The 25,436-nt window shown below is 47.3% G+C and overlaps 6 protein-coding genes across 12 annotated transcripts; 3 read left to right on the top strand and 3 right to left on the bottom strand.

Moving 5' to 3' along the window:
- Positions 1-166: 166 nt before the first annotated feature.
- Positions 167-1,514, bottom strand: mrm1 (mitochondrial rRNA methyltransferase 1 homolog (S. cerevisiae)). The gene has a single exon (XM_078791287.1). The coding sequence runs from the start codon at positions 1,281-1,283 to the stop codon at positions 231-233; it is 1,053 nt and encodes a 350-aa protein (XP_078647413.1). The 5' UTR covers positions 1,284-1,514; the 3' UTR covers positions 167-230.
- A 156-nt stretch (positions 1,515-1,670) lies between these two features.
- chmp2a (charged multivesicular body protein 2A) lies at positions 1,671-3,641 on the top strand. Of its 2 annotated transcripts, none has more exons than XM_058068520.2 (6): positions 1,671-1,807; positions 2,202-2,369; positions 2,448-2,627; positions 2,689-2,819; positions 2,883-2,944; positions 3,018-3,641. In XM_058068520.2, the coding sequence occupies exons 2-6, from the start codon at positions 2,202-2,204 to the stop codon at positions 3,137-3,139; spliced, it is 663 nt and encodes a 220-aa protein (XP_057924503.1). In that variant the 5' UTR covers positions 1,671-1,807; the 3' UTR covers positions 3,140-3,641. The 2 variants fall into 2 exon arrangements, with proteins under 2 accessions (XP_057924503.1, XP_057924501.2); XM_058068518.2 differs by lacking the exon at positions 1,671-1,807 and adding an exon at positions 1,931-2,060.
- Positions 3,642-4,160: 519 nt separating this feature from the next.
- msl1b (MSL complex subunit 1b) lies at positions 4,161-8,392 on the bottom strand. 2 transcript variants are annotated; one of them, XM_058068509.2, is made up of 9 exons: positions 8,249-8,392; positions 7,130-7,751; positions 6,809-7,008; positions 6,438-6,733; positions 6,236-6,351; positions 6,096-6,163; positions 5,401-5,525; positions 5,258-5,330; positions 4,161-5,179 (listed from the first exon to the last, which is right to left on the bottom strand). In XM_058068509.2, the coding sequence occupies exons 2-9, from the start codon at positions 7,715-7,717 to the stop codon at positions 5,089-5,091; spliced, it is 1,557 nt and encodes a 518-aa protein (XP_057924492.2). In that variant the 5' UTR covers positions 7,718-7,751; positions 8,249-8,392; the 3' UTR covers positions 4,161-5,088. The 2 variants fall into 2 exon arrangements, with proteins under 2 accessions (XP_057924492.2, XP_057924493.2); XM_058068510.2 differs by lacking the exon at positions 8,249-8,392 and adding an exon at positions 7,971-8,152.
- snf8 (SNF8 subunit of ESCRT-II) lies at positions 7,765-11,528 on the top strand. 2 transcript variants are annotated; one of them, XM_058068517.2, is made up of 8 exons: positions 7,765-7,856; positions 9,077-9,127; positions 9,202-9,340; positions 9,416-9,520; positions 9,587-9,659; positions 9,746-9,887; positions 9,959-10,033; positions 10,964-11,528. In XM_058068517.2, exons 3-8 carry the CDS (start codon positions 9,202-9,204, stop codon positions 11,099-11,101), a joined length of 672 nt encoding a protein of 223 aa, XP_057924500.1. In that variant the 5' UTR covers positions 7,765-7,856; positions 9,077-9,127; the 3' UTR covers positions 11,102-11,528. The 2 variants fall into 2 exon arrangements, with proteins under 2 accessions (XP_057924500.1, XP_057924499.1); XM_058068516.2 differs by lacking the exon at positions 7,765-7,856 and adding an exon at positions 7,887-9,011 and having other exon boundaries at positions 10,964-11,526.
- calcoco2 (calcium binding and coiled-coil domain 2) lies at positions 11,146-17,735 on the bottom strand. The gene is made up of 9 exons (XM_078791288.1): positions 17,580-17,735; positions 17,112-17,262; positions 16,926-17,028; positions 16,673-16,833; positions 14,168-14,566; positions 13,980-14,096; positions 13,751-13,913; positions 13,646-13,677; positions 11,146-11,458 (listed from the first exon to the last, which is right to left on the bottom strand). The coding sequence occupies exons 1-9, from the start codon at positions 17,615-17,617 to the stop codon at positions 11,294-11,296; spliced, it is 1,329 nt and encodes a 442-aa protein (XP_078647414.1). The 5' UTR covers positions 17,618-17,735; the 3' UTR covers positions 11,146-11,293.
- Positions 17,736-18,275: 540 nt separating this feature from the next.
- Positions 18,276-24,846, top strand: ttll6 (tubulin tyrosine ligase-like family, member 6). 4 transcript variants are annotated; one of them, XM_078791286.1, is made up of 16 exons: positions 18,276-18,460; positions 18,881-19,086; positions 19,156-19,281; positions 19,382-19,419; positions 20,615-20,733; positions 20,861-20,991; positions 21,073-21,229; positions 21,314-21,457; positions 21,532-21,617; positions 21,682-21,907; positions 21,985-22,163; positions 22,222-22,410; positions 23,446-23,599; positions 23,803-24,024; positions 24,085-24,153; positions 24,417-24,845. In XM_078791286.1, the coding sequence occupies exons 3-16, from the start codon at positions 19,157-19,159 to the stop codon at positions 24,774-24,776; spliced, it is 2,199 nt and encodes a 732-aa protein (XP_078647412.1). In that variant the 5' UTR covers positions 18,276-18,460; positions 18,881-19,086; position 19,156; the 3' UTR covers positions 24,777-24,845. The 4 variants fall into 4 exon arrangements, with proteins under 4 accessions (XP_078647412.1, XP_078647411.1, XP_078647410.1 ...); XM_078791285.1 differs by lacking the exons at positions 18,276-18,460; positions 18,881-19,086 and having other exon boundaries at positions 19,102-19,281; positions 21,682-21,898; positions 24,417-24,846; XM_078791284.1 differs by lacking the exons at positions 18,276-18,460; positions 18,881-19,086 and having other exon boundaries at positions 19,102-19,281; positions 24,417-24,846.
- Positions 24,847-25,436: the final 590 nt, after the last annotated feature.

Genomic DNA, 25,436 nt, shown 5'->3' with positions numbered 1-25,436 from the left:
CACTACACGCCATGATGGACGGCTGGACACCCGCACAATGTCGCTGTGCTTGGAAACAAATACAGGATTACATTGATGATTTCCATCCCAAGTTATAGCAACAGTAAAACAAGAATATTGGCAGAATATTCCTCTCTATGTCAACCGTAAAGGAAGTCAGACTGTGTCAGAAAATCCCAACATTTATTCATTTTTCAAATATGTTTTTATAAAGGAGTGGAACTCGAGTGTCACGGCGTCCTCGTGGCGGTCAGCAGCGAGTGCAGCAGGATGCCGGTGGCCACAGACACGTTCAGCGACTCCACGCCAGGCAGCAGCTCTCTTCCCGCCGGAATGCTCACCAGCGTCTGGCACAGAAAGAGCATCTTCTGGGACAGTCCTTCCCCTTCCCCTCCAATCAGCAGCAGCGTGGGTTTGCTCATCAGGAAATGCGAACACGGTGTGACGGGAACGTGCGCCGCCGGAGCCCCTGCTGCTACTGTTCCCACCACCCGCCAGCCCTGTGTAACCTTTTCCGTGACCATGTCCTCCAAGTCTTCATAGCCGTACACACCCATCACCTCCATGACGCCTGCGCTGGCCTTGCTGACCACCGGGGTCAAAGGGCAGCTGCGGCGAAGACTGCTGGCCACTCGGTCCACGCCGAGGAAGTAAGCGGAGCGCAAGATCGCGCCGAGGTTCATGGGGTCTTGAATCCCGTCCAGGACGAGCCAGAGCGGTTTGGACTTTATGTTGGGGGTTGAGTCTGCGGTCAGGAAGCTCAGTGGAGTGGCTTGCAGACAAACCCCTTGGTGAACTCCACCAGAAGACATCTTGTTCAGGTCCCGCTTACTGACCCGCTGGACCGGAACGCCTCGCCGATGAGCCTCCTCGCATATCTTCACAACGGAGGCCCGCTGAGAGGCCTGGCCATCTTTCACAAAAAGTTTGAGGGCTTTCCTGCGACCCTGAGTGAGGGCCAGGAGGCAAGGAGCGATGCCGAAGACAATGTCAAGGTCGTCTGCTGAGTCCGGTGGTGACATCTGCCTTACGGGTTTCCCCTTCTCAGACGAAGAGTCCTCCAGAGAAAGCTTCTGAAGTTCAGATGATAGTCTATACCGGTGTCTCTCATTGTGCCGCATTCCTCCTTGAGACCTGTGATGCTGGCTGGAGCTACTTTCCAGTCGGCTGTTGCTATTAACATTGTAGAAGACGCACTGGGAGTCCAATGGCTGAAACTTACACAGTCCCCAACTCCTTATAAAAAGCAACCTGTGCCGATAGGTATTCCTTAATAAACTCATTCTGATTCAGTCTACCCAAAGTAACTGCTTCCAGAAAATTTCATAAGTCAAATTACACCACGCCGTAAACATTTAACATTTTACGTCAAGTACTTAATAGCATACCTCTCCAACTTTCAACTTGTGGACCTTCATTTGTCCTATAAAACTAAAAGAGTACTGTTTGAACGCCAGCCATGCTAGCCGCGCCATGGGGAAGTAAGACAGGATCTCTGACGCAGTGCACTTCAAAATAAACGCCAAACCCGGTCTCCACGTTCAGAAGCACAGGTTCAACATTGTTTAAAGTGTTTTTATTTTGAAATATAAATGTTCCTTATGTACGACTTCCTGTATGACTTTTCTGTTTCCATTGCTTGACATCCCTATCGTCACTTGTGACGTCGGTGATGAAATCACTTCCCGGAAGTGGAACCGTCGCAACACGGAAGTGACTGAAAGAAAACAAAACTAGTCCTTTAGCAACCATAAAACATTTGTTTGTCGTTTGAATTGTCGTGCTGATTCGACGACCTTGAAAAAAGGTGAGCTGGGGGGGCTTGAAGTTGACTTTGTGACGGCTAACAGAGATGAGATGTCGACGAGGTGAAGACGGCTAAATTAAAAAAAAAGACGTCAGGAGCCATTAATAAGTTATTTAGCAGTCAACACGTTACGTTGAAATCTAACTGGTCCCAGGTTTTCAGATGATTACACATGCGATTATTTGATATTTGACGAGCACGTAACGTTAATGTTACATTTACAACCCTGTTTACCGACAAGGAGCCCAAAATGGCAAGTCGTCTTTCGGATTATGACACGTTTTTAGCTATAGAAAAGCGTTAGTTTAAGTTATTTGTGTGTAGTCGTGAGCATTGAACATGAAACTTGATCACACGGTGTTGAAATTGTAATGATGCACGTACCTTCAAACAGATGGAATTCCTGTTTGGGAGGAGAAAGACTCCAGAGGAGATGCTGAAGCAGAACCAGAGAGCGCTCAATCGGGCCATGAGGGAGTTGGACAGAGAAAGGGTGAAGCTGGAGCAGCAAGAGAAGAAGATCATCGCCGACATAAAAAAAATGGCCAAGCAAGGCCAGATGGTATGTCATTTGTCTGAGGAGACGGAATATTTTTCTCCAAAAGACAGACTTGATGCATGGCTTTCAAAATGTCTGCAGGATGCTGTCAAGATCATGGCCAAAGACTTGGTGCGCACCAGACGCTACGTGAAGAAGTTCATCATGATGAAAGCCAACATTCAGGCTGTCAGTCTGAAGATTCAGACCCTGAAGTCCAACAACAGCATGGCCCAAGCGATGAAGGGCGTCACCAAAGCCATGGCCACCATGAACCGACAGGTTTGCCTCGCCTCATTTCAAAACACGTGAGACTAGATGATTCATGTGTGTTCCTCCTCAGCTGAAACTGCCCCAGATTCAGAAGATCATGATGGAGTTTGAGCGTCAGAGTGAGATCATGGACATGAAGGAGGAGATGATGAACGACGCCATCGATGACGCCATGGGGGATGAAGACGACGAGGAGGAGAGGTGAGTCGGCTGCCGTACGTCAAACTTTCAACCTTCTCCTAAATGTCCTTGTGCTCCTCACAGCGACGCCATTGTGTCCCAAGTCCTGGATGAGCTGGGTCTCACGCTCAGCGATGAACTTTCAAGTAAGAAAATGGCATTCATTTTGTCTGCTTGGTCTGGATGCACGCCTCCGAGAGCCCACTGTGTTTGTTCCAGATCTGCCATCCACCGGTGGGAGTCTTTCTGTAGCCGGGGCGAAGAAGGCAGAGCCTCAAGCCGCTCTCGCCGACGCAGACGCGGACCTGGAGGAGCGACTTAATAACCTCCGCAAAGACTGAACACGCTCTACACGACACAAAAACACTCCAGAGTTCTGTCTATATATTCTTCTGAAGGAACACTGGCTGAGCGGGCAAAGCGGCCGTGATGGGGTTTGGGTTTCTGTCTGAGGTGTTTCATCCATGCGTGCGTTATCAACAATTATCTTTGACAGGGCCGATGACGTCCTGTCCCCTTTAAGACAATGCCAAACAACACGGTGTGTGTCGCTACTAACCAGAGGCATTTTGAATTAACACTAACGACCCATGTGAAGGTTACGTTTTTATACATGATTGAGTCACAAAGATGCAACGCGCTCGCTTCACACGTCCGACTGGTTTGGTGTTGTTGTGTTTGTGTACGTCGTCGTGAGGATGGTTTGCTGGATGAGTGACAGCTGTCGTGCGGCTGTGCTGTCACTACTTCAACTGCTGATTTTCACCACAAAAAAAATGTCTTTACTCTCAAGAGATGGAATGCTTTTCATGATTTTGGTGAAATAAAACTTTTTTTTTTCCAGATTGAACCCCCCTACCTCCCCCATACAAGTGGGGTGACCATAATTTCGAAACTGGAACACTCAAATGCGACTTATTTACCCCCAAATGTCTTGGACTATACATCATCTGTAGGGACAAGCAAAAGCGTTGGGTCACCCGAACTCTGGTTAACCTTTAGGAAAACAATAGAACATTTGAGACGTTAGCGTAGGGCTGAAACGTAGCTATTTCGTCGAAAATACGCATTAAAGGTTGTGTAATTTTCTTTAAAAACATCAGTTTTACTGCGCAACTCGGGAGGAAAACTTCCGGTCATTTGACTATGACGTCATCACGCTCAACAGTTCATGATTGGATGCTTGTCGCCGAGGTGGACCCTGGGAGTTGTGGTCTTCCAATAACAGCTTTCTCACCACACTAGTTTAAATATATAAATAACATAACTATTAAATATAAATATAATATATAGTTTCTGTATAATCTGTTGGATTATTTGAACTGTAAAATCTGTACAAAAGACGTTCAAAGCCCAAATGCATAAAGCATAGAGATGGTCATTTTTATTCCAAAAAAATGTAGTTTCCAAAACTTTCAATGTGTCAACATACAATCATTGGATATTGAATGTACTCAACACTTTCAACATTAAATAATAAAAAAATAACAGGCGTGTTTTATGTACATTTGTACTTGAGAACTATGTACAGAAAAAACAAAGCAACCCGACGTGTTTGCAGACTTTGCCAACATGGATGCACTTGTACGCTATAGCGAAGCCGCAGACAGCCGCTGCATCAAGAAACGTGGTCATTAAGCAAACAACCGGCAGCGTGTTGTTAGGACTACAAGCTAGGAACTTTGCTTTTCTTCTAAAGTGGACCTCAGCGGGTGTCAGCTGACTGCTCCTGAAGGTCGCCGCATACAAACGACTCGCCTAATCTTCACCGGATGTGCTAACAAGGCCGAACGCAGACACCGCAGCCAATAATCATGCTGCCAAGTACAGTAAACCGTGTAGTATTTTTTTTGTTTTGTTTTTGCCTGACGAGCAGAGAGGATGCTCCGTTAAGGGCTAAGCCATGCTACCGTTGTTTTACAGCTAAATAGAATCCATGCACCTCACATGTAAAAGCAAAAGAACAGAAAAGCGAGGCCTCCCGGCCGAGATGAGGACCCGTCTATTTGATGGATTGATTTAGGCTCATGCCGAGCGCGATGGTGCCACACAGCACAGTGACGAGTGATACACAGCAACACAGTCAAGATGTGGACATTTCTTCACCAGAAGCAGAGCGGGCGGGAGTTGACGAGAACCTTGACTGGAGCTACTGGGTCACGTGACGCACGGCTTCCCGCAAGAGTCACCTTGTTTTATGCTGAGCCTGGAGAGGGGTGGTTCTCTTCCGCACAGAAAGCAACAGTAGTTACACACACGGCAAAAGATGAGCGTCCCCGCTCGGCAACATTCACTTGCGACAGGTCCGGTGAGGAGTGTGTTTCTTGGGAACCTCGATGCGACATCGGCTGCGGTCGTCCAGCCAAGGCAGCTCAAAGTTCCTGAAGGACAAAAGACAACATTTTGAATAGGCCGTAAAAAAATATATATAAGTAGATTGTTCCGTCTGCGTTACTTACTGCTGTGACAGCTTGGGCAGTGGTCGGCCAAACGCGACCACGGGCAAGAAGGGGGTGATCATGATGGCTTCGACTGCCGGGAAGAAAACATTTGTCGACATTAAAAGCGGGTCACGCAAAAAAAACCCACCTCCCAAACTCACCATCTTCCGTGTCCGGGTAGAAGGACGAAAGCTCGGGCTCCGTCTCCTGGATGATCTTCTTCTTGTTCATGCGCTGCTGCAAACGCTGGAACATGCGCTGCTCTCTGATGCGTTGGATGTCCCACCTGACAACAAGGAAGGTTATTATTAAGGTGGTGGGGGCTTACCAGTCCCACCAGGAATTTTTCCCCCCGTAAACAAAAAATTTCATCTAAAGTCATCGCTTGACCGGTGACTTTGGCCTGCAAGGCATGCTGGGAGTGTGTCAACAGACCCGGAAAGTGACCGTGAGGCGTTGGGAAATATCCGAATAAACGAGGTGGAAAATTTTTGTGAAAATGCTTGTGGTGTGTACAGTAATCCCTGGTTCCAGACCCAACAGTAATATGTGAAATTGGATTTATGAATCCAATCACCTTGTATTCAACCACATGATTTAGCGATATATTTTCGTGATGATAAAATGATTAACGTGCAAAGTTAATAATGTTTTAACCCAAACAAATGAGTCATATGAACCGTCTGTAGGGTAAAACATTGATGGGTGAAAATCAGACGCTGGTGCAAAAGATTGCAACTTCTGGAAAAATGCGCCTATGAAAATCTGGCATTTTAGACCGCATTACATCACAAGAAAACTCCCATCATATCCTGGCGGGACCAGATTCCAAAAAAAAAAAGTACTCGACAGTCACCTCTTCCTCCTCTTCTCGCCCAGCTCCAACTTGGCGTGACGCTTCAGAAACACGCCGTCATCCAGCGGCTGGGAAAAAAAAATCACCACAAGTCATCGTTTGTGGCTTAAACGTGAGATCGGCGTTGGTCCGTTTCTCACCTCTTGGGGGTTAAAGGCTAAATCCTCATCCAGCGGCTCCATGACATTTTCCCTCCACGATGGAACTGAGAGGCGGCACGAAGACGGGAAAAGGAAGTTCATCATGGATTGGGAATCTGGAGGACACAGCGGTTGGAGCAAGATACGGGTTAGTGTTCCAAACAATGAGCACCGTCATGTTGTACACCAGCAGTCCACTCACTGGCCACCTCTTCCTCCTTCTTAGGAGACGCCTCCCGCAGAGGGGACAGAGGGGGTTGGTTCCAGCAGCACAGGTACATCTCGGTGGTGGACATGAAGGGCAGGTCGTCCATCTGACAGCTCAGCTCCGCCTCCTCTTTGCACGTCGGCCTGGCAGGGGCGCTCTTCTCGGGCGTCTCCTTGCTGCGGAGCTCTCGCTGTGCCGGCGACGCCGGCTGACTGTCCAGCTTCTGGGGGCTGAGCTTGGCGCTCTTTCCACGCGACTTCTGCAGCTTGGGATCGCCAAAGCAGGACTTCCTGTCGTCGCACAAGTACAATCGTAAACAACCTGAGATTTTTCGATTTTTTGCGAGCTTCTCTTCTTCTGGTTACCTTTTTTGGCCTTTGCTGCTCCGACTTAGAGGCAGCAAAGCGGATGGATTGGGTTGGGGACTCTCCTCGATGTCCAGGTCCCACATGTCCTCCTTGTCGGGGGTCCACGGCTCCAGCGGCTGGAAAAGCCGCTTGTCGCGAGGCGGGTCCTTCCTGGTGAGCTGCAAGCGGCGCTCCATGCGCTCGATACGTGCCAGCAGCTGGACAGGACGGACAACAACGTTAAACGAGAATGTTTAATTTGGGGAGGGTGTAATGAGAGCAGCCCCGCCTAGTGGGCGATAGAAAAAGCGCAGCCCGATCCGAGTTAGCGTTCCATACCGTCTCCTTGTCGGCCTTGAGCTCATCTATCTCCTTGTCCTTGGACTGGAGCTGCTGCTGCTGCTGCTCGATGAGGTCCAGCTGCAGCAGCAGAATCTGCCGGAGACAGTTGGCCTGCGTGTGCGGATTGGCCGGGCTCTTCCTGATGTTCTTCCACTTGCCCTCGGATGAGACTTCGATGGACGCGGAGCCGAGGACGTCGGGGATGACTCCCTTGACGCTCTCGCCCCCCTCGCCGTCCTTGGGGGCGTTGTTCAAAGCCATGTGAGGGTTTTCCATGTTGTCGAGGGAGAGGGGCTTACCTTTCACCGGGGTTCCCTCACCCCCCATTGGTCTGACAGGGGACAGTATCCCCACAGTTTCGCTGTCCGCTTGAAGTACTTGCGAGACTTTGCCGCTCATGTACGTCTGCTCCAACTTGCTGGGGGTCTCGGCCCGCTGGAAGTGCTGGGCATTCAACTCGACGCCGCAGGACTCCCTCTTGAGGCTCGCGGGGTGCAAAGCGGCGGCGCCCGAGAATGATCTGCGGACGGCGTCAGCGGTCTGCTTGGATCCGGACGCTGGACCCAAGGAGGCTCTCATGCTCATGGCTGTTCATCGTGCAACCGCGGCAGGCGGCCCCCTGTGGAACGGACACAAATAAAGACAAGTGTCGGTCTTTGTTTGTGATGCGCATGTCCGCACCAACACCTAACTGTCTTATGGTGGAAACAGCGCGACGTCAAGAGTGCGTGATCCCGACCTCCTTTTCTTAAGAGTCACACGCCGGGTTTGAATTTCAAGCTAAGCTCCACACGCACACACGCAACACAAACACACGGCGACTACCTCGGAGGCTTACCGCTCAAGTCAACGGTCACCTAGCTTAGCTGCGCGGAAGCGGAGACGTTTCAATGGCGGCGCCTCGCGCACGGACTCGGGAGTGGCGGAGAAGCACGCAGGCAGCTCCTCCATTTTAGCTCCCCGTGAAAAACAATAACAGCTAGCTAGCCGAGCTAACGCTAGCTTAGCCGACAAAACGCGCGTCCGAAGCGACGTCGGTGTATCGACCGCGTCTATAAACACTCAAACCTCTCAACGGCACGCCTGTACGACCTTATGTTTTATTTTTCAGCTTACCGGGGCTATAAGTCCAGTCCAACGGCAATGGTGTTCATGTTCCCTCCTCAAGTCTTCTTTTAAAGCGCACACGACTGCGCATGCGCTGTGCGTTGGCTGGCCATGTCTGTTTAGGTTTCCATGAGTACGCTTCACTGAAAACAATGAGGAATAATGCTGCAATATGACAAGGAAAACCTGCAATAGTATTAAAGCGCTAATTAAATGTCGACTCGTCTGTGTATGACATTCATTTGTAACAAGACAAAATTGTACAAATTTTAAAAACGTATTCTCTGTAAATGTGTATTCCAAAAGACTTATTTTTTGTATTTTAAAAATTATACGTCGTAATATTTAATATATAAGATGTAAAACGTGGGGTGACAAAGCTGCTATATGCCCCAAACCACCAGGGGGCAGTGTTGTCAACATGGCCGACTTAAACTACCAAACAAACTGAAACAGCAGCACGGAAGTAGCCAAACCTCTCCAGCTAGAAATAATCTTAACATTGAAAAAAAAATGTAACGAGACTTTAACTTGGTGCTGAAATCAACTGAAACTATATCAGTTAGCTTTGTAGATTGTTTGTCGGTGACAGGGGAAGTGCTGAGCTGTACACGGACATAAACTCGTTAGCTTAGCTTCGCTAGGAGCACCAAAACAAGTCCACATTTTGGTGCCTTATTTCTTCTTTCAATTGTCGCTACGTAAAAGTAAAGGCGGAATGCATCGTAGGGGCGTCGGTGCGGGTGCTATCGCCAAAAAGAAGCTAGCAGAGGTAAGATAAGATGATCAAATAATGCCACTCTTTATCATTGACATTTAGCTTTTTTGTTCTTTCAGGCTAAATACAAAGAAAGAGGAAACGTTCTCGCGGAGGATCAAATAGTTCAGGCAAGTCGGCTTCTGTCGTGTTGACGGTTCTTGTCTGAAGCGTTTCCAAGCAACGTGTTGTCTTTGTGGGACAGATGTCCAAGCAGCTGGACACCTTCAAGTCCAACCTGGAGGAGTTTGCCAGCAAGCACAAACAGGAAATCCGCAAGAACTCCCAGTTCCGGGTCCAGTTCCAGGAGATGTGTGCCACCATCGGAGTGGACCCGCTTGCCTGTGAGGAGCATCATGAAGGATATATTTCCACACATGTCTAACACAGCTCTTTGTTGCCTTTTTCAAATAACGTAGCTGGCAAAGGTTTCTGGTCGGAGATGCTGGGGGTGGGTGACTTCTACTACGAGCTAGGTGTCCAAATTATCGAGGTTTGCTTGGCGCTGAAGCACAGGAACGGAGGTCAGTGATGTGGACACGCAGTTTGGCCGACGTGTGGCAGACGGTTGACATGTTGTCTTCTGTCAGGGCTCATCACTTTAGATGAACTCCATCACCGGGTCCTGAAAGGACGCGGCAAATACGCCCAGGATGTGAGCCAGTGAGTAAAACCATGGTGACGTCAGCTCACGGAAAGCAGATGTTGACGCTGCTGCGTGTGCGTGTGTGTGTGCGTGCATCTGCCAGGGATGACTTGGTGAGAGCCATCAAGAAACTGAAAGTCATGGGCAGCGGCTTCGGGATGATTCCGGTGGGCGGCTCCTACTTGGTGCAGTCGGTGCCAGCAGAACTCAACATGGACCACACGGTGGTTCTGCAGCTGGCCGAGGTAACGTTTTAGCGTTTGTTTATTTTGAATACGACGTAGCCAAACTTACCGCCTATGGCTCGGTTGTGCAGAAGAAAGGCTACGTGACCGTGAGCGAGATCAAGAACAACCTCAAGTGGGAGAAGGAACGAGCGTGTCACGTCTTGGTGAGTGGAACCTCGCTCAGAAGGTCAGACCAAAACCGAAACGGGAGGCAATCCAATAACATTACATTCCAGACACCCCAAAAATACATTTTTTGGGAGGATAATTCTACTTTTCCATGCAGAAAACATTGCATAATAATTGAAAAATATAAACTAGATGAAGCATTTTCATTACAAATTGCATGTTAATGCTGGAAAGTAGAATGAGGATCGAACCAGCAGCTGTTGTTGGGTTGCAAGACGAACACCGTACCTGAACCATTCCACTGTACAGACTGTGAAATGAATTTCCCCCAACAGGGGGCGACATTGTCAATGAGTTAAAATGGGCATTCACTTCCTGAATGGGCCAATCATTTTGAAGCGGTTGAGAAATGTGGGAGTATTTAACCCCCAAAAATAATAAAAACGATGGAATTGGAACTATAAGAGAGTAAAAATTCTCAGATTGTGTCAATATGTTAAAGGGGAACTACATTTTTTTTTCATTCACAGAAACATAAAGTGATTTTTTCCCTTGTCTGTGCATTATAACATGAGAAAATGAGTTAATGAGCTAGCTAACAACAGACATCATGGGGACACACCTGATACAGCGACAACACTTACGATGTCCGCTCTCCTTGGGATGGCTGTGTCTTCCAGCACAACACGCGTATTCCAGTCCTCAGATAAAAAATCCCAAAAAGTGCAGTACCCCTTTAAGGAATTACAAAAACTGAAGATGTATCGGAAAGTTAAAAAAAAAATTAAATGTATAAATAATCAGAATCTTGACAGCAGTGTCGAGGATGGAACCAGCAACCATCCGGTAGTGCAACACACAAATGTAAAATAATTTTCTACCAGGAGGGGGCACCAATGGGAAGAATCGTCAGAATATGAATATGAAATTTTTGACAGTAATTATTTTCCCCGACCCCCCCCCAGGACCATCTGCTGAAAGAAGGCCTGGCCTGGCTGGACTCGCAGGCGTCAGGCGAGCCGCAGTACTGGCTTCCCGCTCTCTTTTCCGAGCTGACGTCCCGTGATGTCACACCCGAGGAGGCCAATCAGATGAGCCCGTGATCCTGGAAATAGAAATGACTGACAAGTTCTGAAAGAACCGTTTTTTTTTTTTTTATTATTCTTCTGTCCGCAGGTGAATCTCGGCACGATTCAAAATATGTTGGATTTCATCAAGACTGTTTAGGCCACGCCTACCAATAAATGATCTCAGGTGTTTGAGATCAAGAGTTTTTGTGAGTTGAAGCGTCCCAGTCACATCTCGTGGCTGTACACGTGGTCCTCAAACACGGACTGCGCCATGTTGTCGCAGATGAGCGTGCAGAAGGGACACACTTGGTGGCTGCGCTCGTGTTGCTCCACCTCCGCCCGCGTCATTCCGGGGAAGCTCTCCAGGCAGTGACGGCACGACAGCGTCGGCTGCGGACGAAGCAGACGCGTCAACAAGGCGGCGACGCCATTAACCTTCACATGCTCGCCGCTACGCCACGCCACGCCAACGCCTCACTGATACGCCTCACTGATACGCTTGGCTACCTTTGCTGATATTCTTCTAGCGATGTTTGCTGATGTTCTTTTGGCTAGGTTTGCTGATATTTTTCTATCTAGCTATGTTTGTTGGCGTTCTTTTGGCTAGGTTTGCTGATATTCTTCTAGCTAGCTATGTTTGTTGACGTTCTTTTGGCTAGGTTTGCTGATATTCTTCTAGCTATGTTTGTTGACGTTCTTTTGGCTAGGTTTGCTGATATTCTTCTAGCTAGCTATGTTTGTTGACGTTCTTTTGGCTAGGTTTGCTGATATTATTCTAGCTAGCTATGTTTGTTGGCGTTCTTTTGGCTAGGTTTGCTGATATTCTTCTAGCTAGCTATGTTTGTTGACGTTCTTTTGGCTAGGTTTGCTGATATTCTTCTAGCGATGTTTGTTGATGTTCTTTTGGCTAGGTTTGATGATATTCTTCTAGCTAGCTATGTTTGTTGGCGTTCTTTTGGCTAGGTTTGCTGATATTCTTCTAGCTAGCTATGTTTGTTGACGTTCTTTTGGCTAGGTTTGCTGATATTCTTCTAGCTAGCTATGTTTGTTGACGTTCTTTTGGCTAGGATTGCTGATATTCTAGCTATGTTTGTTGATGTTCTTTTGGCTAGGTTTGCTGATATTCTTCTAGCTACGTTTGTTGACGTTCTTTTGGCTAGGTTTGCTGATATTCTTCTAGCTAGCTATGTTTGTTGACGTTCTTTTGGCTAGGTTTGCTGATATTCTAGCTATGTTTGTTGATGTTCTTTTGGCTAGGTTTGCTGATATTCTTCTAGCTACGTTTGTTGACGTTCTTTTGGCTAGGTTTGCTGATATTCTTCTAGCTAGCTATGTTTGTTGACGTTCTTTTGGCTAGGTTTGCTGATATTCTAGCTATGTTTGTTGATGTTCTTTTGGCTAGGTTTGCTGATATTCTTCTAGCTATGTTTGTTGACGTTCTTTTGGCTAGGTTTGCTGATATTCTTCTAGCTACGTTTGTTGACGTTCTTTTGGCTAGGTTTGCTGATATTCTTCTAGCTATGTTTGTTGACGTTCTTTTGGCTAGGTTTGCTGATATTCTTCTAGCTAGCTGTTTGTTGACGTTCTTTTGGCTAGGTTTGCTGATATTCTAGCTATGTTTGTTGATGTTCTTTTGGCTAGGTTTGCTGATATTCTTCTAGCTAGCTATGTTTGTTGACGTTCTTTTGGTTAGGTTTGCTGATATTCTTCTAGCTACATTTGTTGATGTTCTTGACTGGGTTTGCTGATATTCCTGCTACATTTGCTGATGTTCTTTCGGCTAGGTTTGGTGATATTATTCTAGCTATGTTTGCTGATATTCTTCTAGCTGTGTTTGATGTTCTTTCGGCTAGGTTTGCTGATATTCTTCGAGCTATGTTTTTTGACACTCTTGGCTAGGTTTGCTGATATTCTTCTAGCTACATTTGCTGATACTCTTTTGGCTAATTTGGCTCATATTCTTCTAGCTACGTTTGTTGATACTCTTGGCTAGGTATGCTGATATTCTTGCTACGTTCGTTGATGCTCTTTTGGCTAATTTGGCTCATATTCTTCTAGCTACGTTTGTTGATACTCTTGGCTAGGTTTGCTGATATCCCTGCTACATTTGTTGATGTTCTTTTGGCTAGGTATGCTGATATTCTTGCTACGTTCGTTGATGCTCTTTTGGCTAGGTATGCTGATATTCTAGCTCTGCTCACTGATGCTCTTGGCTAGGTTTGCTGATATCCCTGCTACATTTGTTGATGTTCTTTTGGCTAGGTTTGCTGATATCCCTGCTACATTTGTTGATGCTCTTTTGGCTAGGTATGCTGATATTCTTCTAGCTATGTTTGTTGATGCTCTTGGCTACGTTTGCTGATACTCTTTTAGCTGCTTATGTTCTGATACCTTGCTACATGGGGATGTATGGGATGTTGGAGATATGTGTAATACGCTGACATGGAAGCTGACAGATGCTGGATTAGTTGTACCTAATGGAGGTGGCTAACGAGTGTATAGGATGCTAACACATTATTATTATTATTATTATTATTATTATTATTATGATGATTACATCAAGCGATGTTTGCGTACCTGATCTTGGTCGTCGTCTTCGGCGATGCTCACTGCAACGAAAGAGCAGAGGTGGGCGTCGGCACCGAGGAGTAGACATCAATCAGCCTGGCCGGCGGCACTCACCTACTGGGATGTTGTCATACAAGGGTTCCTGCGTCTCTGCGGCGTCAGACTGGGTGAGTCCACCGGGGGGCGCCGTGGCCCCGGGGTGCTCGGTGTGGCTGGGCGGGGCCTTTCGGAGCTCCTCCAACATCCTGCGCAGCTCCTCCACGTCATTTCTGAGGTTCTGACACACACGAGACGGCGTTAGTCGACATCATTGGCGCCGAGGATGAAGGTCTCCACGCCATACTCGGTTCTCTTGAGCCAGCTCGTCGTTGTGGCGTTTCATCATCAACATCAAGCGCTCCTTCTCCTCCATCATGATCTCCTTATCTGCAATCACCGCCTGAGCTTCTCGTAGGCGCAGCTGGGGGAGCACAAAAGAACTGAAAGTGGGTTCTTGGGTCTCCTCGCGGGAGCAAACATGGAGGATGCTACCTCTGATTGGAGTAAATGCTCATCATCATCATCATCATCATCTGAGCTTTGTGTGCTCTCAGCAGGGTTCTCCTGCTGCAGGACAAAAGGCGACGGGCATGAGCTCCACGTGAAGACCAATGGAAAAGAAACAAAGAAGATCCCAACCTTTAATTTGTCAATTTCCTGAAGTTGCTGCCGCAGGATGTCTTCCAAACGTTCCTTCTGATCCTTCATCTCGGAAAGCTCTCCGGCCAGCTCAGACATCTCCTTGCTCTGCTGCCGCTTCTGCTCCGTCAAAACGGCCACTTGACGTCTCTCCTCCCGCAGAGCTTCCTGCAACGCTTCATTCTTCTCCTGGAGACGATCCCCCGCCTCCCTCAGCGTCGCTTTCTCTCGAAGGCTCAGGTCCACCTGGTCCTGCTCCGACCACCATGACATCTCATCTGAACAGCGAGCCCACACCCGAGAACCTCCTACAACTTTGCTTTTTTATTTATGTTTATTTCTTTTTACTGCCCGTGCCTGTTTTTGTTCTTTACTTGTATTTTTTAAATGTGGCGGGCTAGTATGCATCTCTAATTTGTCTTTTTATGGTGGCTCAGAAACCGGAAAACAACCCAAAAAACCTGAAATATTGAAAGTAATATTACTATTAATACTAGTAATAACTTTTGTTAAGTATAACTACGATGGCTGAAGGGCAAAACACCCCAAAACCAGAAATAATCCAAAACCAAACACCATAAAACATATGCAACGCTGATCATTACAAATGCCGCAAGTTCACAGAAGAAAACAGAAGTTAGCCAGGCCACCAGGGGGCGCCAGACCCGAGAAAAGCACATATTTGACAGCCTGATGGAACCTTTTTATATTCCCACTGTTGTCTTCCTTCAGGCCTGGATCACTTCTATTTTATTCCCAAATCTGTTCAGCGTCTCTTCAGTTTTTTTTTTAAATAAGTTTTTTTTATTTCTAGAACAGCATTTCCTATTTTTTATTGCACTGTGGCATATTTCAAAAAAAGTCAAAATATGAAGAGAAAAAAAGTTGAATTTTTAACGACAATAACATCATAATATGAAATAAAAAATATTTTTGTAATTTTAGTAGCATGATGACATTAAAGTTTTTTTTTGCGAAAGTTTAACGTAATAAAAAAAATCAGGTTGTGGAAAAAGTTATGAAAATAAAGTTGAAATATTATGGGCATAAACTGAAATACGAGAAGAAAGTTAAACTTTAACCTAACGTAAAAAAACAACTGCAATAATAAGAGAAAAATTATAATAATAAATGTAAAAAATGTAAAAAGTGTAAAGTGTACTCCAAAAAAGTGTTTTTCCCAGTAAGTCTACTACATTGGGTAATGGCAGTGAAAAAGTTGACTATAGGGATGTTATTTTATGTTGAGAGGGCTCTAATAATGTTAAACTTTTATTTAAAAAGTCATACACATGTTTTGTATGTCATACTCTCATACAGTGTCTACTAGATTGCGTAATAGGACTATAGGGTTGTTATTTCATGTCTCGAGGGCTCTAATCATGTTTAAAAAACGTGTTTAGAAGATTGTAAATAGGTTTTGTGTCTTATTTTCTCTTATGTCTACTGTATTGGTTAATAGGAGTGTAAAAGTGACTATAGGGGTGTTATCCCATGTCTTGAGGGCTCTAATCATGTTTAAAAAAAACGTGTTTAGAAGATTGTAAACAGGTTTTGTCTTATTTTCTCTTATTATGTCTACTATATTGGTTAATAGGAGTGTAAAAGTGACTATAGGGGTGTTATCCCATGTCTTGAGGGCTCTAATCATGTTTAAAAAAACGTGTTTAGAAGATTGTAAACAGGTTTTGTGTCTTATTTTCTCTTATGTCTACTATATTGGTTAATAGGAGTGTAAAAGTGACTATAGGGGTGTTATCCCATGTCTTGAGGGCTCTAATCATGTTTAAAAAAACGTGTTTAGAAGATTGTAAACAGGTTTTGTGTCTTATTTTCTCTTATTATGTCTACTATATTGGTTAATAGGAGTGTAAAAGTGACTATAGGGGTGTTATCCCATGTCTTGAGGGCTCTAATCATGTTTAAAAAACGTGTTTAGAAGATTGTAAACAGGTTTTGTGTCTTATTTTCTCTTATTATGTCTACTATATTGGTTAATAGGAGTGTAAAAGTGACTATAGGGGTGTTATCCCATGTCTTGAGGGCTCTAATCATGTTTAAAAAAACGTGTTTAGAAGATTGTAAACCGGTTCTGTGTCTTATTTTCTCTTATGTCCACTATATTGGTTAATAGGAGTGTAAAGGTGACTATAGGGGTGTTATTAAGATGTCTAGAGGGCTCTAATCATGTCAAAAAAGGTGTTTAGAAGGTCAGAACGCCATTTTCTACTCTTTAACGATGTAAATATTCCATTTATACATCAAATAAATGAGTAGAAATCGACTTATGCCGGTTGGATTTGGAAGCACTGACTTCAGGAGCGTTTTATGTCGTAATGTGGTACGAGTGTGCGATACCTGCGTGGTAATAACCAAGAGGTCACCGTCTAGCGTGTACTCTGCACTTTGCTCTGTTGGCGTTTTGAAGCAGAACGGCGTGCTGGCGCCGCACACTTGGCCCGAACTGTCTACGTAGCAGAACTGGTAGAAGTCTGCGTCATCCTTGGGCAGGTAGTAGTCTGTAAACAGGAAGAGGGAAAAGCCACGGCTGTGGAATGACCGGAATGCCGCATGTGGGTTCATCGCTCTCGGGACAACATTTATGTTCCACCTTTAAAGCAAGCCTGCCTGCCCGCCGCCTGCTGCTCGCCCACGTCCACGCACGGCTCCACCCACACGAAGGTGTAATAGTCCTTGGTGGTGCTCCAGCCCACCTGTAAGGTCAAAGTGCACAGAAAGCTCAGCACAGGTCCCTAAACGCACCACATACCAAAAAAAAAAAAACAATAACATGCACCTTAAAAACGCCCACCCAGTCGCGGTTGTGGGGCTGGAAGGGTGGCGTGAGGGTGTAGCAGCACGTGATCGGGGTGCTCGGCGGGTAGCAGCGGGGGATGTCCCTGAACACCACCTGGGAGAAGGCGGTGCGTGGAGTGGACTTGTGCATGCTGGAAGAAAAAGACGCCGATGTCAGCAGTGAGAGTGAAGACGGCAGGTGTCACGACGACACCAAACTTTTCCACTTCCGCCTCTTCTTCCTCTTGCACTCTCGTCTCCACTTCCTTCGACGACACGAAACGAACCCCCCCTCCTTCACAACAACACGGCGCCAAGTCATGGCGGAGAACACGCCAAAGTGCCATTAAATTGACAGGAGGCGTCGCGGCGATAAACGAACGTCAACAAATAGTTTGTCATAAAGCGTGTACGGTGTCAGCGCCGACTTCCAGGAGTTACATGACGCCGGAAATTAATCAAATCTTACGTGTTTGTTGTCACTTTTTGCTGACTGCCGTCCGCCATCAGACCTGCTGAGTGCCAGGCTGCCAGCCGCCCGGCTGCCTTCACGGACCCTCGGAGATTTGGCTCCTCGTCCAGAAATGCCGGAATATGACTCGTGACACACACTGAAAAGAATAACAAATTAAAAACATAACATTTGATTTAATAGCACTAAGAGGAGGCATTAAGAAGTCTGTCATGACGATGCGTGCACAATAATTCACCACTAAGACAACAAACCACAAATAATGACAAATTGACAACATCTGCGCCGCTCGGGATGTCATTGCTCTGTGACGTCTTACTTGCAGTGTCGTAATTACAACACAAGAGGGAGACAAACCCATTTCATCACTCATTGACACGCATCGTTTACAAATATATATTTGTTATAATGAGTTTTCATTCGTCCAGCAGTTATTAAAACAAAGCATGGTAAAATATAATAAACATATCTATGTTAAAACATTTTTATAAACAGAAACAAATAAGATATTAATGTATAACAGTCATGCTTTTTTCATTTTTATTTAAAAAAATCCATGATATAATTCTACATTATACAGTTGCCTTAACAATACAGTCCAAAGTTTGGATTTGAGGATAAAACACAGCCAATCAGAAGCGAGATTGCCACAGCGAATCAGAATGAGGAATACTAGCAGCCAATCAGAGTGGAGAATGCCGGCTGCCGCCTGCTCGTGACTGGCCAAAGCAAAGGCAGGCAGCGGGAGCGTCAAAGTGTAGCTGCCTCGGCTTTACTTTATCTTGTCGGCGTCCTTGGCAGCGTCAAGACTTCCAAACCGGGGACTAAACTACTTAGCAACGAGGAGAAACACCGACGGGAACAGTTTGCTCAAGCAGGTCGGTGACGCGTGTGACTTTTTTTTTTACGAAATGGTTTCGATTTCAAGCTAACAGGTGACTGGTTAGCATTTGGTTCCCATGGCAACATGCAGAGCATTTGTCATGCTGTTCCTGCAGCCTTAGCTTGTTTACATTGAAACGGAAGTTTCTTCGAAGTTAACAAATGAAGAATATTAACAGTGATGCATATTTGTGTTGATGAATGATGAATTTAGGAATGTATATATGATGTTGTAATATCAAGTGGAGATGCTGAGTTCATGGTCCCGTCCTTGGCAGGGATGTTAGGTGAGCAACGTGAGGAGCACGTCTTCTGTTTCAGTGTACAAAATGTCAGGAACATCCTGCTCCTCTTGCGGCGGATTGTCAAGTGCGGAGGGATCAAATGTTTCCTAACACCTTTTGATTGGTCACCAGATCCCGAGCGTGTCAGTCTGACCTGAATTCTGCCATGACATCTGCTGTCCGTGTTGTGTCCTGGAGGCCGACGTGGCGGCCATGAGGCTGAGGGCTTCATCCGCAGGGGAGCGCCACGACATCCTGACAGACAGATTTTGGGCACAAAACGGTGCGGAGGGCCGGCGGCCTCCCGTGGCCTGTCTCATGTGGGCCGGGCTGTGAAGGTGAGTCACTGAAGTGACCGTGGCAATGGAAAACGGTCACCAGGGTGTCTCGTCCCCGTGCAACACCAGGATGGCTCTGCCGGAGGCGCCCGAGGGTCCCCATGGAGACAACCCGCATGAAGACAGGGAGCCGCACAACACGCTGACTCAAACCCCAGCAAACGTCCGCAAGAAGAGGAGGAGGCTCAAGAGGAGGTACCTCCTTACCTGCTGCTCTTGTACACTAGCTGTTGCCATGGCGACAAGGAAGCAGAGGTGTGTTCTGTCCCGTGTGTCCTCTCTTGTCTTTCAGATGACTGGGGATCAACTTGAGCAACTGCAAGTATGAAAGTGGTACGTTGAGATCACACACGTGCTATTATATATACATGCTATAATATAGTAGACGTAAGATAAATAAGAGATAAGCATTGAAAACCTGTTTACAACCTTCTAAAATAGGCTTTTTAACATAATTAACATAACACCCCTATAGTCACCTTTACACTTCTATTACCCAATACAGTAGACACAAGAGAAAATAAGACACATTAAGCGTACAAAAACCTGTTTACAACCTTCTAAAATATGTTTTTTAACATTATTAGAGACCTCTAGACATGAAGTAACACCCCTATAGTCACCATTACACTTCTATTACCCAATACAGTAGACATACGACAAAATAGGACACATTAAGCTTTGGAAAAACCTATTTACAACCTTCTAAAATATGTTTTTTAACATTATTAGAGCCCTCTAGACATGAAGTAACACCCCTATAGTCACCATTACACTTCTATTACCCAATACAATAGACATACGACAAAATAAGACACATTATGTGTAGAAAAACTTGTTTATAACCTTCTAAAATATGCTTTTAAACATTATTTGAGCCCTCTAGACATGAAGTAACACCCCTATAGTCACCTTTACACTTCTATTACCCAATACAGTAGACACAAAAGAAAATAAGACACATTAAGCGTCGAAAAACCTGTTCACAATTTCTAAAATATGCTTTTTAACATTATTAGAGCCCTCTAGACATGAAATAACACCCCTATAGTCACCTTTACACTTCTATTAAACAATACAGTAGACAATACGACAAAATAGGACACATTAAGCGTAGAAAAACCTGTTTATAACCTTCTAAAATATGCTTTTTAACATTATTAGAGCCCTCTAGACATGAAATAACACCCCTATAGTCACCTTTACACTTCTATTAAACAATACAGTAGACATACGACAAAATAGGACACATTAAGCTTTGGAAAAACCTATTTACAACCATATAAAATTATTAGAGCCCTATAGACATGAAGTAACACCCCTATAGTCACTATTATACTTCCATTACCCAATACAGTAGAGATATGACAAAATAAGACACATTAAGCGTAGAAAAACCTGTTTATAACCTTCTAAAATGTGCTTTTTAACATTATTAGAGCCCTCTAGACATGAACTAACACCCCTATAGTCACCTTTACACTCCTATTATTCAGAAAACATGTTGTGTGTGTGTGTGTGTTGTCAGTGCGACGCGCTGCCCGACGCTACGGCCTCAGAGAGGCGATGGACGGCAACGACTGGACGCTGATGTGGTCCGACTGCTCCGTGTCGTTGGAGCGAGTCAAGTCCATGAAACAGTATCAGGTGGTCTCTTCTTCTATGGCCTCCTCCAGATCTTATTGCTTATATGCTGTTGTCCTGTCCTCCATCTTTGTAGTTTTTGTCCAATTAACGGCGCCAGGTCAACAGTGTTGTGTTTGGTGCGTTCCAGATGATCAATCATTTCCCCGGGATGATCGAGATCTGCCGCAAGGACACCCTGGCCAGGAACCTGAACCGCATGCTCAAGCTCTTCCCCAAGGACTACAACTTCTTTCCCAGGACGTGGTGCCTCCCGGCAGAGTGCGTGCATGTTCTTTGTTCAAGTCCGCCGCCGTGTCGATGGCCGCTTTGTGACGCACCGCCCTCCGCTGCGCTTTGCAGCTACAACGACTTCCTGGCGTACGCCCGCCTCAAGAAGCACACGGCCTTCATCTGTAAGCCCGACGCCGGCTCCCAGGGGCGGGGCATCTTCATCACCAGGTCCAGTAGAGACGTTCATCCTGGAGAGCGCATGATCTGTCAGCTCTACATCTCCAAGGTGGGCGCCCACGCACACACACACACACACACACACACACACACACACACGGCTGACGTGTTCACACACTCTACACACTCGCAGCCGTTGGTCATCGACGGCTACAAGTTTGACCTCCGCATCTACGTGCTGGTGACGTCATGTGACCCTCTGAGGATATTCCTGTTCGAGGAGGGGCTGGCGCGCTTCTGCACCACCAAGTACACGGAACCGGCGCACGGCAACGTGGTTAGAAGCCACCGTGTGGACGATGATGTTTGTTGTCAAGTGAATGCGGTGGACTAACCTGCGTTCCTCACCAGGACGAGGCCTGCATGCACCTGACCAACTACTCCATCAACAAGCACAGCGACAACTTCGTGCGGGACCACGACACGGGCAGCAAGCGGTACGTCGCCACGACCAGCACCTTCTCCGCACGCGAGCGCACGCTTCACCCGCTTTGATTCCAGGAAGCTGTCGGCGCTCATCAAGCAGCTGGAGGCGGCGTGCGGCGACACGGACAAGCTGTGGTGCGACGTGGAGGACGTGATCATCAAGACGCTCATCTCGGTTCAGCCCGTCCTGCAGCACAACTACCACACGTGCTTCCCCAGCCACGCCGCCGGCAGCGCCTGCTTCGAGATCCTCGGCTTCGACATCCTGCTGGACCACCGCCTGAGGCCCTGGGTGCTCGAGGTTCTTCTTCTTCTCCAACCATCCATCGACGGCGCATCAGCGTGCGGCTCGTGAAGAACCGTGTTCATCCCCCGCAGGTCAATCACTCGCCAAGTTTCACCACCGACTCGCCGCTGGACCGCGAGGTGAAGGACGCGCTGCTTTACGACACGCTGCTCCTCATCAACTTGGGCGCCTGCAGCAGAAGCAGGATCACCAAGGAGGAGAGCAGGCGGGCTAAGGAGCGCCTGCAGGAGAACCGACCCAGAGCGGCCAGGTAGATACCCCCACCCGCCTTGCCCCAAGCGTGCCATCCTCGTCTTTGACGTTTCAAGGTCGGAGGAGCTGCGGCAGTGCCAGGCGGCCTGCGTCCAGCGGATGGCGACGCACGAGAGCAAACATCTGGGAGGCTTCAGAAGGATCTTCCCCCGAGAGGGAGGAGACCAGTACGACAAGTTCTTCAACCAAAGCAACTCGCTGGTCCAGCCCACCGAAGCTTCCAGAGCCCGTCAGGAGTGCGCCAGGTGCCTCGCTTTCATTCACTCCGGGAATATTTGGGTGGCGGCGCCGTGAGCTAGCCGGGGTGGCGTGGCGGGGTGGCACTACACCAGGAACGTAGTTCTTGGGCTTGATGAAGTTAACAATAATAACAATAATAGGGCGGCAGGGTGGTTGAGTGGTTAGCGCGCAGACCTCACAGCTAGGAGACCCGAGTTCGATTCCACCCTCGGCCATCTCTGTGTGGAGTTTGCATGTTCTCCCCATGCATTTTCTCCGGGTTTTCTCTGGGTATTCCGGTTTCCTCCCACATTCCAAAAACATGCTAGGTTAATTAGCCACTCTAAATTGTCCATAGGTATGAATGTGAGTGTGAATGGTTGTTTGTCTATATGTGCCCTGTGATTGGCTGGCCACCAGTCCAGGGTGTACACCGCCTCTCGCCCCAAGACAGCTGGGATAGGCTCCAGCACCCCCGTGAGGATAAGCGGTAGAAATAGAATGAATGAATAATAATAATAATAATAATAATAATAATAATAATAATATTAATAATAGCTTGGATAACATGAAGGCCATATTATGTCAATGAAGCACTTTTCTAACATGCTTTCAGAAGGCTTTATAGGTGGGGGTGGGATTGGGGGGGTGGGGGTCTCCATTACGTGCATTCTCCACTGCCCACAAGGACTGTGGATGATGGGCAAAATCCCAAGTGCAGTTTTCCTTTAAGGTGAGGGGTTCATTTTGGGTCCAGTAAGGGAAGACCCGTGGCCCCCGTCAATTTGCTGATTTTTTTTTTAATTACAGCCCCCCCCCCATTACTGCTAAATATGTGCTCATACAAGCCAAATGTAAAGCATACATGTACCACTGCTTCACTATGCTTCACTAAAAGTGCTTTTTCATCGTTTGTACTTCTAGCCAACCAGAAAGAGCACAGAGGGTGTCGCTAGGCAAAATGGTTGGAATATTATTCAAATCTTGAGTGGTGACTTGCAAGAAAACGCCAGAGGAAGTAAGGAGTGGTTCCATTCTCCAATGACCTCCTGACCTTGCAGGCAGCAGCTCCAGGGGCTCCGTGACCGGCAGCGGGACGTGGCGGGCGTCCGGCGCGGCGACTCTCAGGGAGAGACGGCGGGGGAGCGGGCGAAACCTCGGCGCGCACAACGCAGACAGCCCCCAACATGCCGCCCCGAGGGGGACCTGCAGCTGGTGAGGCCCTCAACCCGCGGTGTGCTCGGGCTGCCACCGGAGGGCGCCCTGGAGCCTTTTGTCCCAGGATGAATTGTGGTCCTCCTCTTTGACCCCCCAGTATTCTAATCAACCAGATGATGCTACACTTTGAGCTCCACTGCATGCAAATGAGCAACCTTGTCAAGGTCGATCAAGGTCGCTAATCTCATCTGTGCCTGCAGCTCCTCGCCGACGCTCCTCAGCCTGCGGTCCAGCTGGACCAGGAGGAGCAGGAGGAAGAGGAACGGCTCAGGGTGTTGCTCCAGAAGAAGAAGCTGCTGCTGGATCTGGGTGTGGTACGGCAGATCCGCCAGCTGATGCGGGGCCGGAACGAGGGAGAGGGGCCCCCGCAGGAGGGCGGCCCCTGCCAGCAGAAGCCGTCGGCACCGAGGCGACTTTTGACGGTGAGTCGTGCACGTGACCAGTCTGGAAAACGCCAACTGAAAACTTTCTCTCCTCCGCAGTTGGACTGTTTGACCCCGTTTGGCCTAAAGACGACGGGGGCCGCGTCCTGCCCTTTGACCTCACGGCAGGTACGTGCCGGCCAAAACGCCGAACACATGGAGCACACGCCTTTCAGTCTCCTTTTCGTAGCTTCCCATTGGCTAGGACACTGTAGCTTTAAAAACGCTGCTTTTGTCGTTTGGACTTTGGTTTAGACTTTCCTGACCGGCTGGAGGTCTGGAATGTGTGTATAAAATCCGGTCTAGCGTGTGTAACGTTTCTATTTTTCCCCGATGACGATCCGGCTCCGCATGCAAAGTAAATAATTCCAAAGTGTTCCATCACACGGCAGAGCTCGCTCCGGCCTACAAGCGCCCTCAGGAACGTAAACACGCCAGGCTGCCTGCAGCCAGAGACGGACGGGCGCCACCAAGCCGCGGACAAAGCCGCCGTCGGCGCTCACAAGGTCTACGGTCAAGGTGGGAAGTACGCAGCGACCGAGGCGCCTCTCATCCCGTATTCCGCAGTCCGACGCGGCCCCGCTGGGGCTCGCCAGACCATCAGGCGACCGTCGGAAACGCATCCCCGCGACGCCGTCGCCAAAGGATGCCCCGCAGACCTGCAGAGTCTCTTGGTCACCTCGGCTCGCCCCCCTCTGCTCAGGAGGTCCGGTCTGACCCGCAGAGGCCCCCAGTACGGCGAAGGACCGTGAGAGGGGGGGGGCTGCCACAAAGCAAGTCCACCCCCCCCCTTTTAGAACCTTGCTGCTCAGGATTTTTATTTCTTTTTGTCTGTGGCTTCCTTGCCAATTAGGTGTCACGTGATCCACTAATAAAGTCATGGATTGAAATAATGGCTGCCGTCCTAATTGGGGTTTAGGCCTGCCCAGGTTTGGTCTCATTTGCACCATTTCCTGTGGGAACTCCAGAAAATTATTTAAATTATTTTTTTTTATTTAAAAAAATGTACAAGGATTTTATCCAATTATTTAAAATTTGATTTTTTATTTCTATCTTTTTTCACTCTGTGATTTTTTTTAAAGGAAAATGTCAGCATTTTGTCTTTTTGTGCCGGAGGCCATAAAACTTGACGAGGTTTGGCAGCTGCTGCTTCCGGCTGCAGTCTGAAAAACAAAAAGAAGCCAAATTGTCCTCCAAAAACAAACGCAACACTCCGGGATGCATTTTGGTGGCTCACGAATACAAGCAGGGGAATCAAACCTTTAGAAAAAGGGACGATTTGATTGGCTGAAGAAACGAAAGCAGCAATAATCCCAAGTACTCTTTCCGGAACGAAATCTAGATAGATAAATAGACTTTCTTTATCGTCATTGCACAATAACACAGCAGTGGAATTACCAACGAAATGTCGT

The sequence above is a fragment of the Doryrhamphus excisus genome, linkage group LG6, assembly GCF_037039965.1.
Source record: "Doryrhamphus excisus strain RoL-2023G ecotype Guam linkage group LG6, RoL_Dexc_Guam_v1.1, whole genome shotgun sequence".
NCBI classification, from domain to species: Eukaryota; Metazoa; Chordata; class Actinopteri; order Syngnathiformes; family Syngnathidae; genus Doryrhamphus; species Doryrhamphus excisus.
Note: the sequence above shows the minus strand (reverse complement) of the source record. Positions and strands in the feature narration are given on the sequence as shown.

Coding starts and splice junctions, on each gene's coding strand:
- mrm1 (XM_078791287.1), bottom strand. CDS start 1,283: ATGAGTTTATTAAGGAATACCTATCGGCACAGGTTGCTTTTTATAAGG.
- chmp2a (XM_058068518.2), top strand. Junction 2,628..2,688: donor TGGCCACCATGAACCGACAG/GTTTGCCTCGCC, acceptor GTTCCTCCTCAG/CTGAAACTGCCCCAGATTCA. Junction 2,945..3,017: donor GCTCAGCGATGAACTTTCAA/GTAAGAAAATGG, acceptor TGTTTGTTCCAG/ATCTGCCATCCACCGGTGGG.
- msl1b (XM_058068509.2), bottom strand. CDS start 7,717: ATGAGCATGAGAGCCTCCTTGGGTCCAGCGTCCGGATCCAAGCAGACC. Junction 6,352..6,437: donor GAAGGAGGAAGAGGTGGCCA/GTGAGTGGACTG, acceptor TGTGTCCTCCAG/ATTCCCAATCCATGATGAAC. Junction 5,180..5,257: donor CTGCCCAAGCTGTCACAGCA/GTAAGTAACGCA, acceptor TTTGTCCTTCAG/GAACTTTGAGCTGCCTTGGC.
- snf8 (XM_058068516.2), top strand. CDS start 8,958: ATGCATCGTAGGGGCGTCGGTGCGGGTGCTATCGCCAAAAAGAAGCTA. Junction 9,012..9,076: donor CCAAAAAGAAGCTAGCAGAG/GTAAGATAAGAT, acceptor TTGTTCTTTCAG/GCTAAATACAAAGAAAGAGG. Junction 10,034..10,963: donor AACGAGCGTGTCACGTCTTG/GTGAGTGGAACC, acceptor ACCCCCCCCCAG/GACCATCTGCTGAAAGAAGG.
- calcoco2 (XM_078791288.1), bottom strand. CDS start 17,617: ATGGCGGACGGCAGTCAGCAAAAAGTGACAACAAACAC. Junction 14,097..14,167: donor AGCATTTACTCCAATCAGAG/GTAGCATCCTCC, acceptor GTGCTCCCCCAG/CTGCGCCTACGAGAAGCTCA. Junction 11,459..13,645: donor AAGACGACGACCAAGATCAG/GTACGCAAACAT, acceptor CTTCGTCCGCAG/CCGACGCTGTCGTGCCGTCA.
- ttll6 (XM_078791284.1), top strand. CDS start 19,112: ATGGAAAACGGTCACCAGGGTGTCTCGTCCCCGTGCAACACCAGGATG. Junction 19,282..19,381: donor AGGAGGAGGCTCAAGAGGAG/GTACCTCCTTAC, acceptor GTCTTTCAGATG/ACTGGGGATCAACTTGAGCA. Junction 24,154..24,416: donor GCCCTTTGACCTCACGGCAG/GTACGTGCCGGC, acceptor ATCACACGGCAG/AGCTCGCTCCGGCCTACAAG.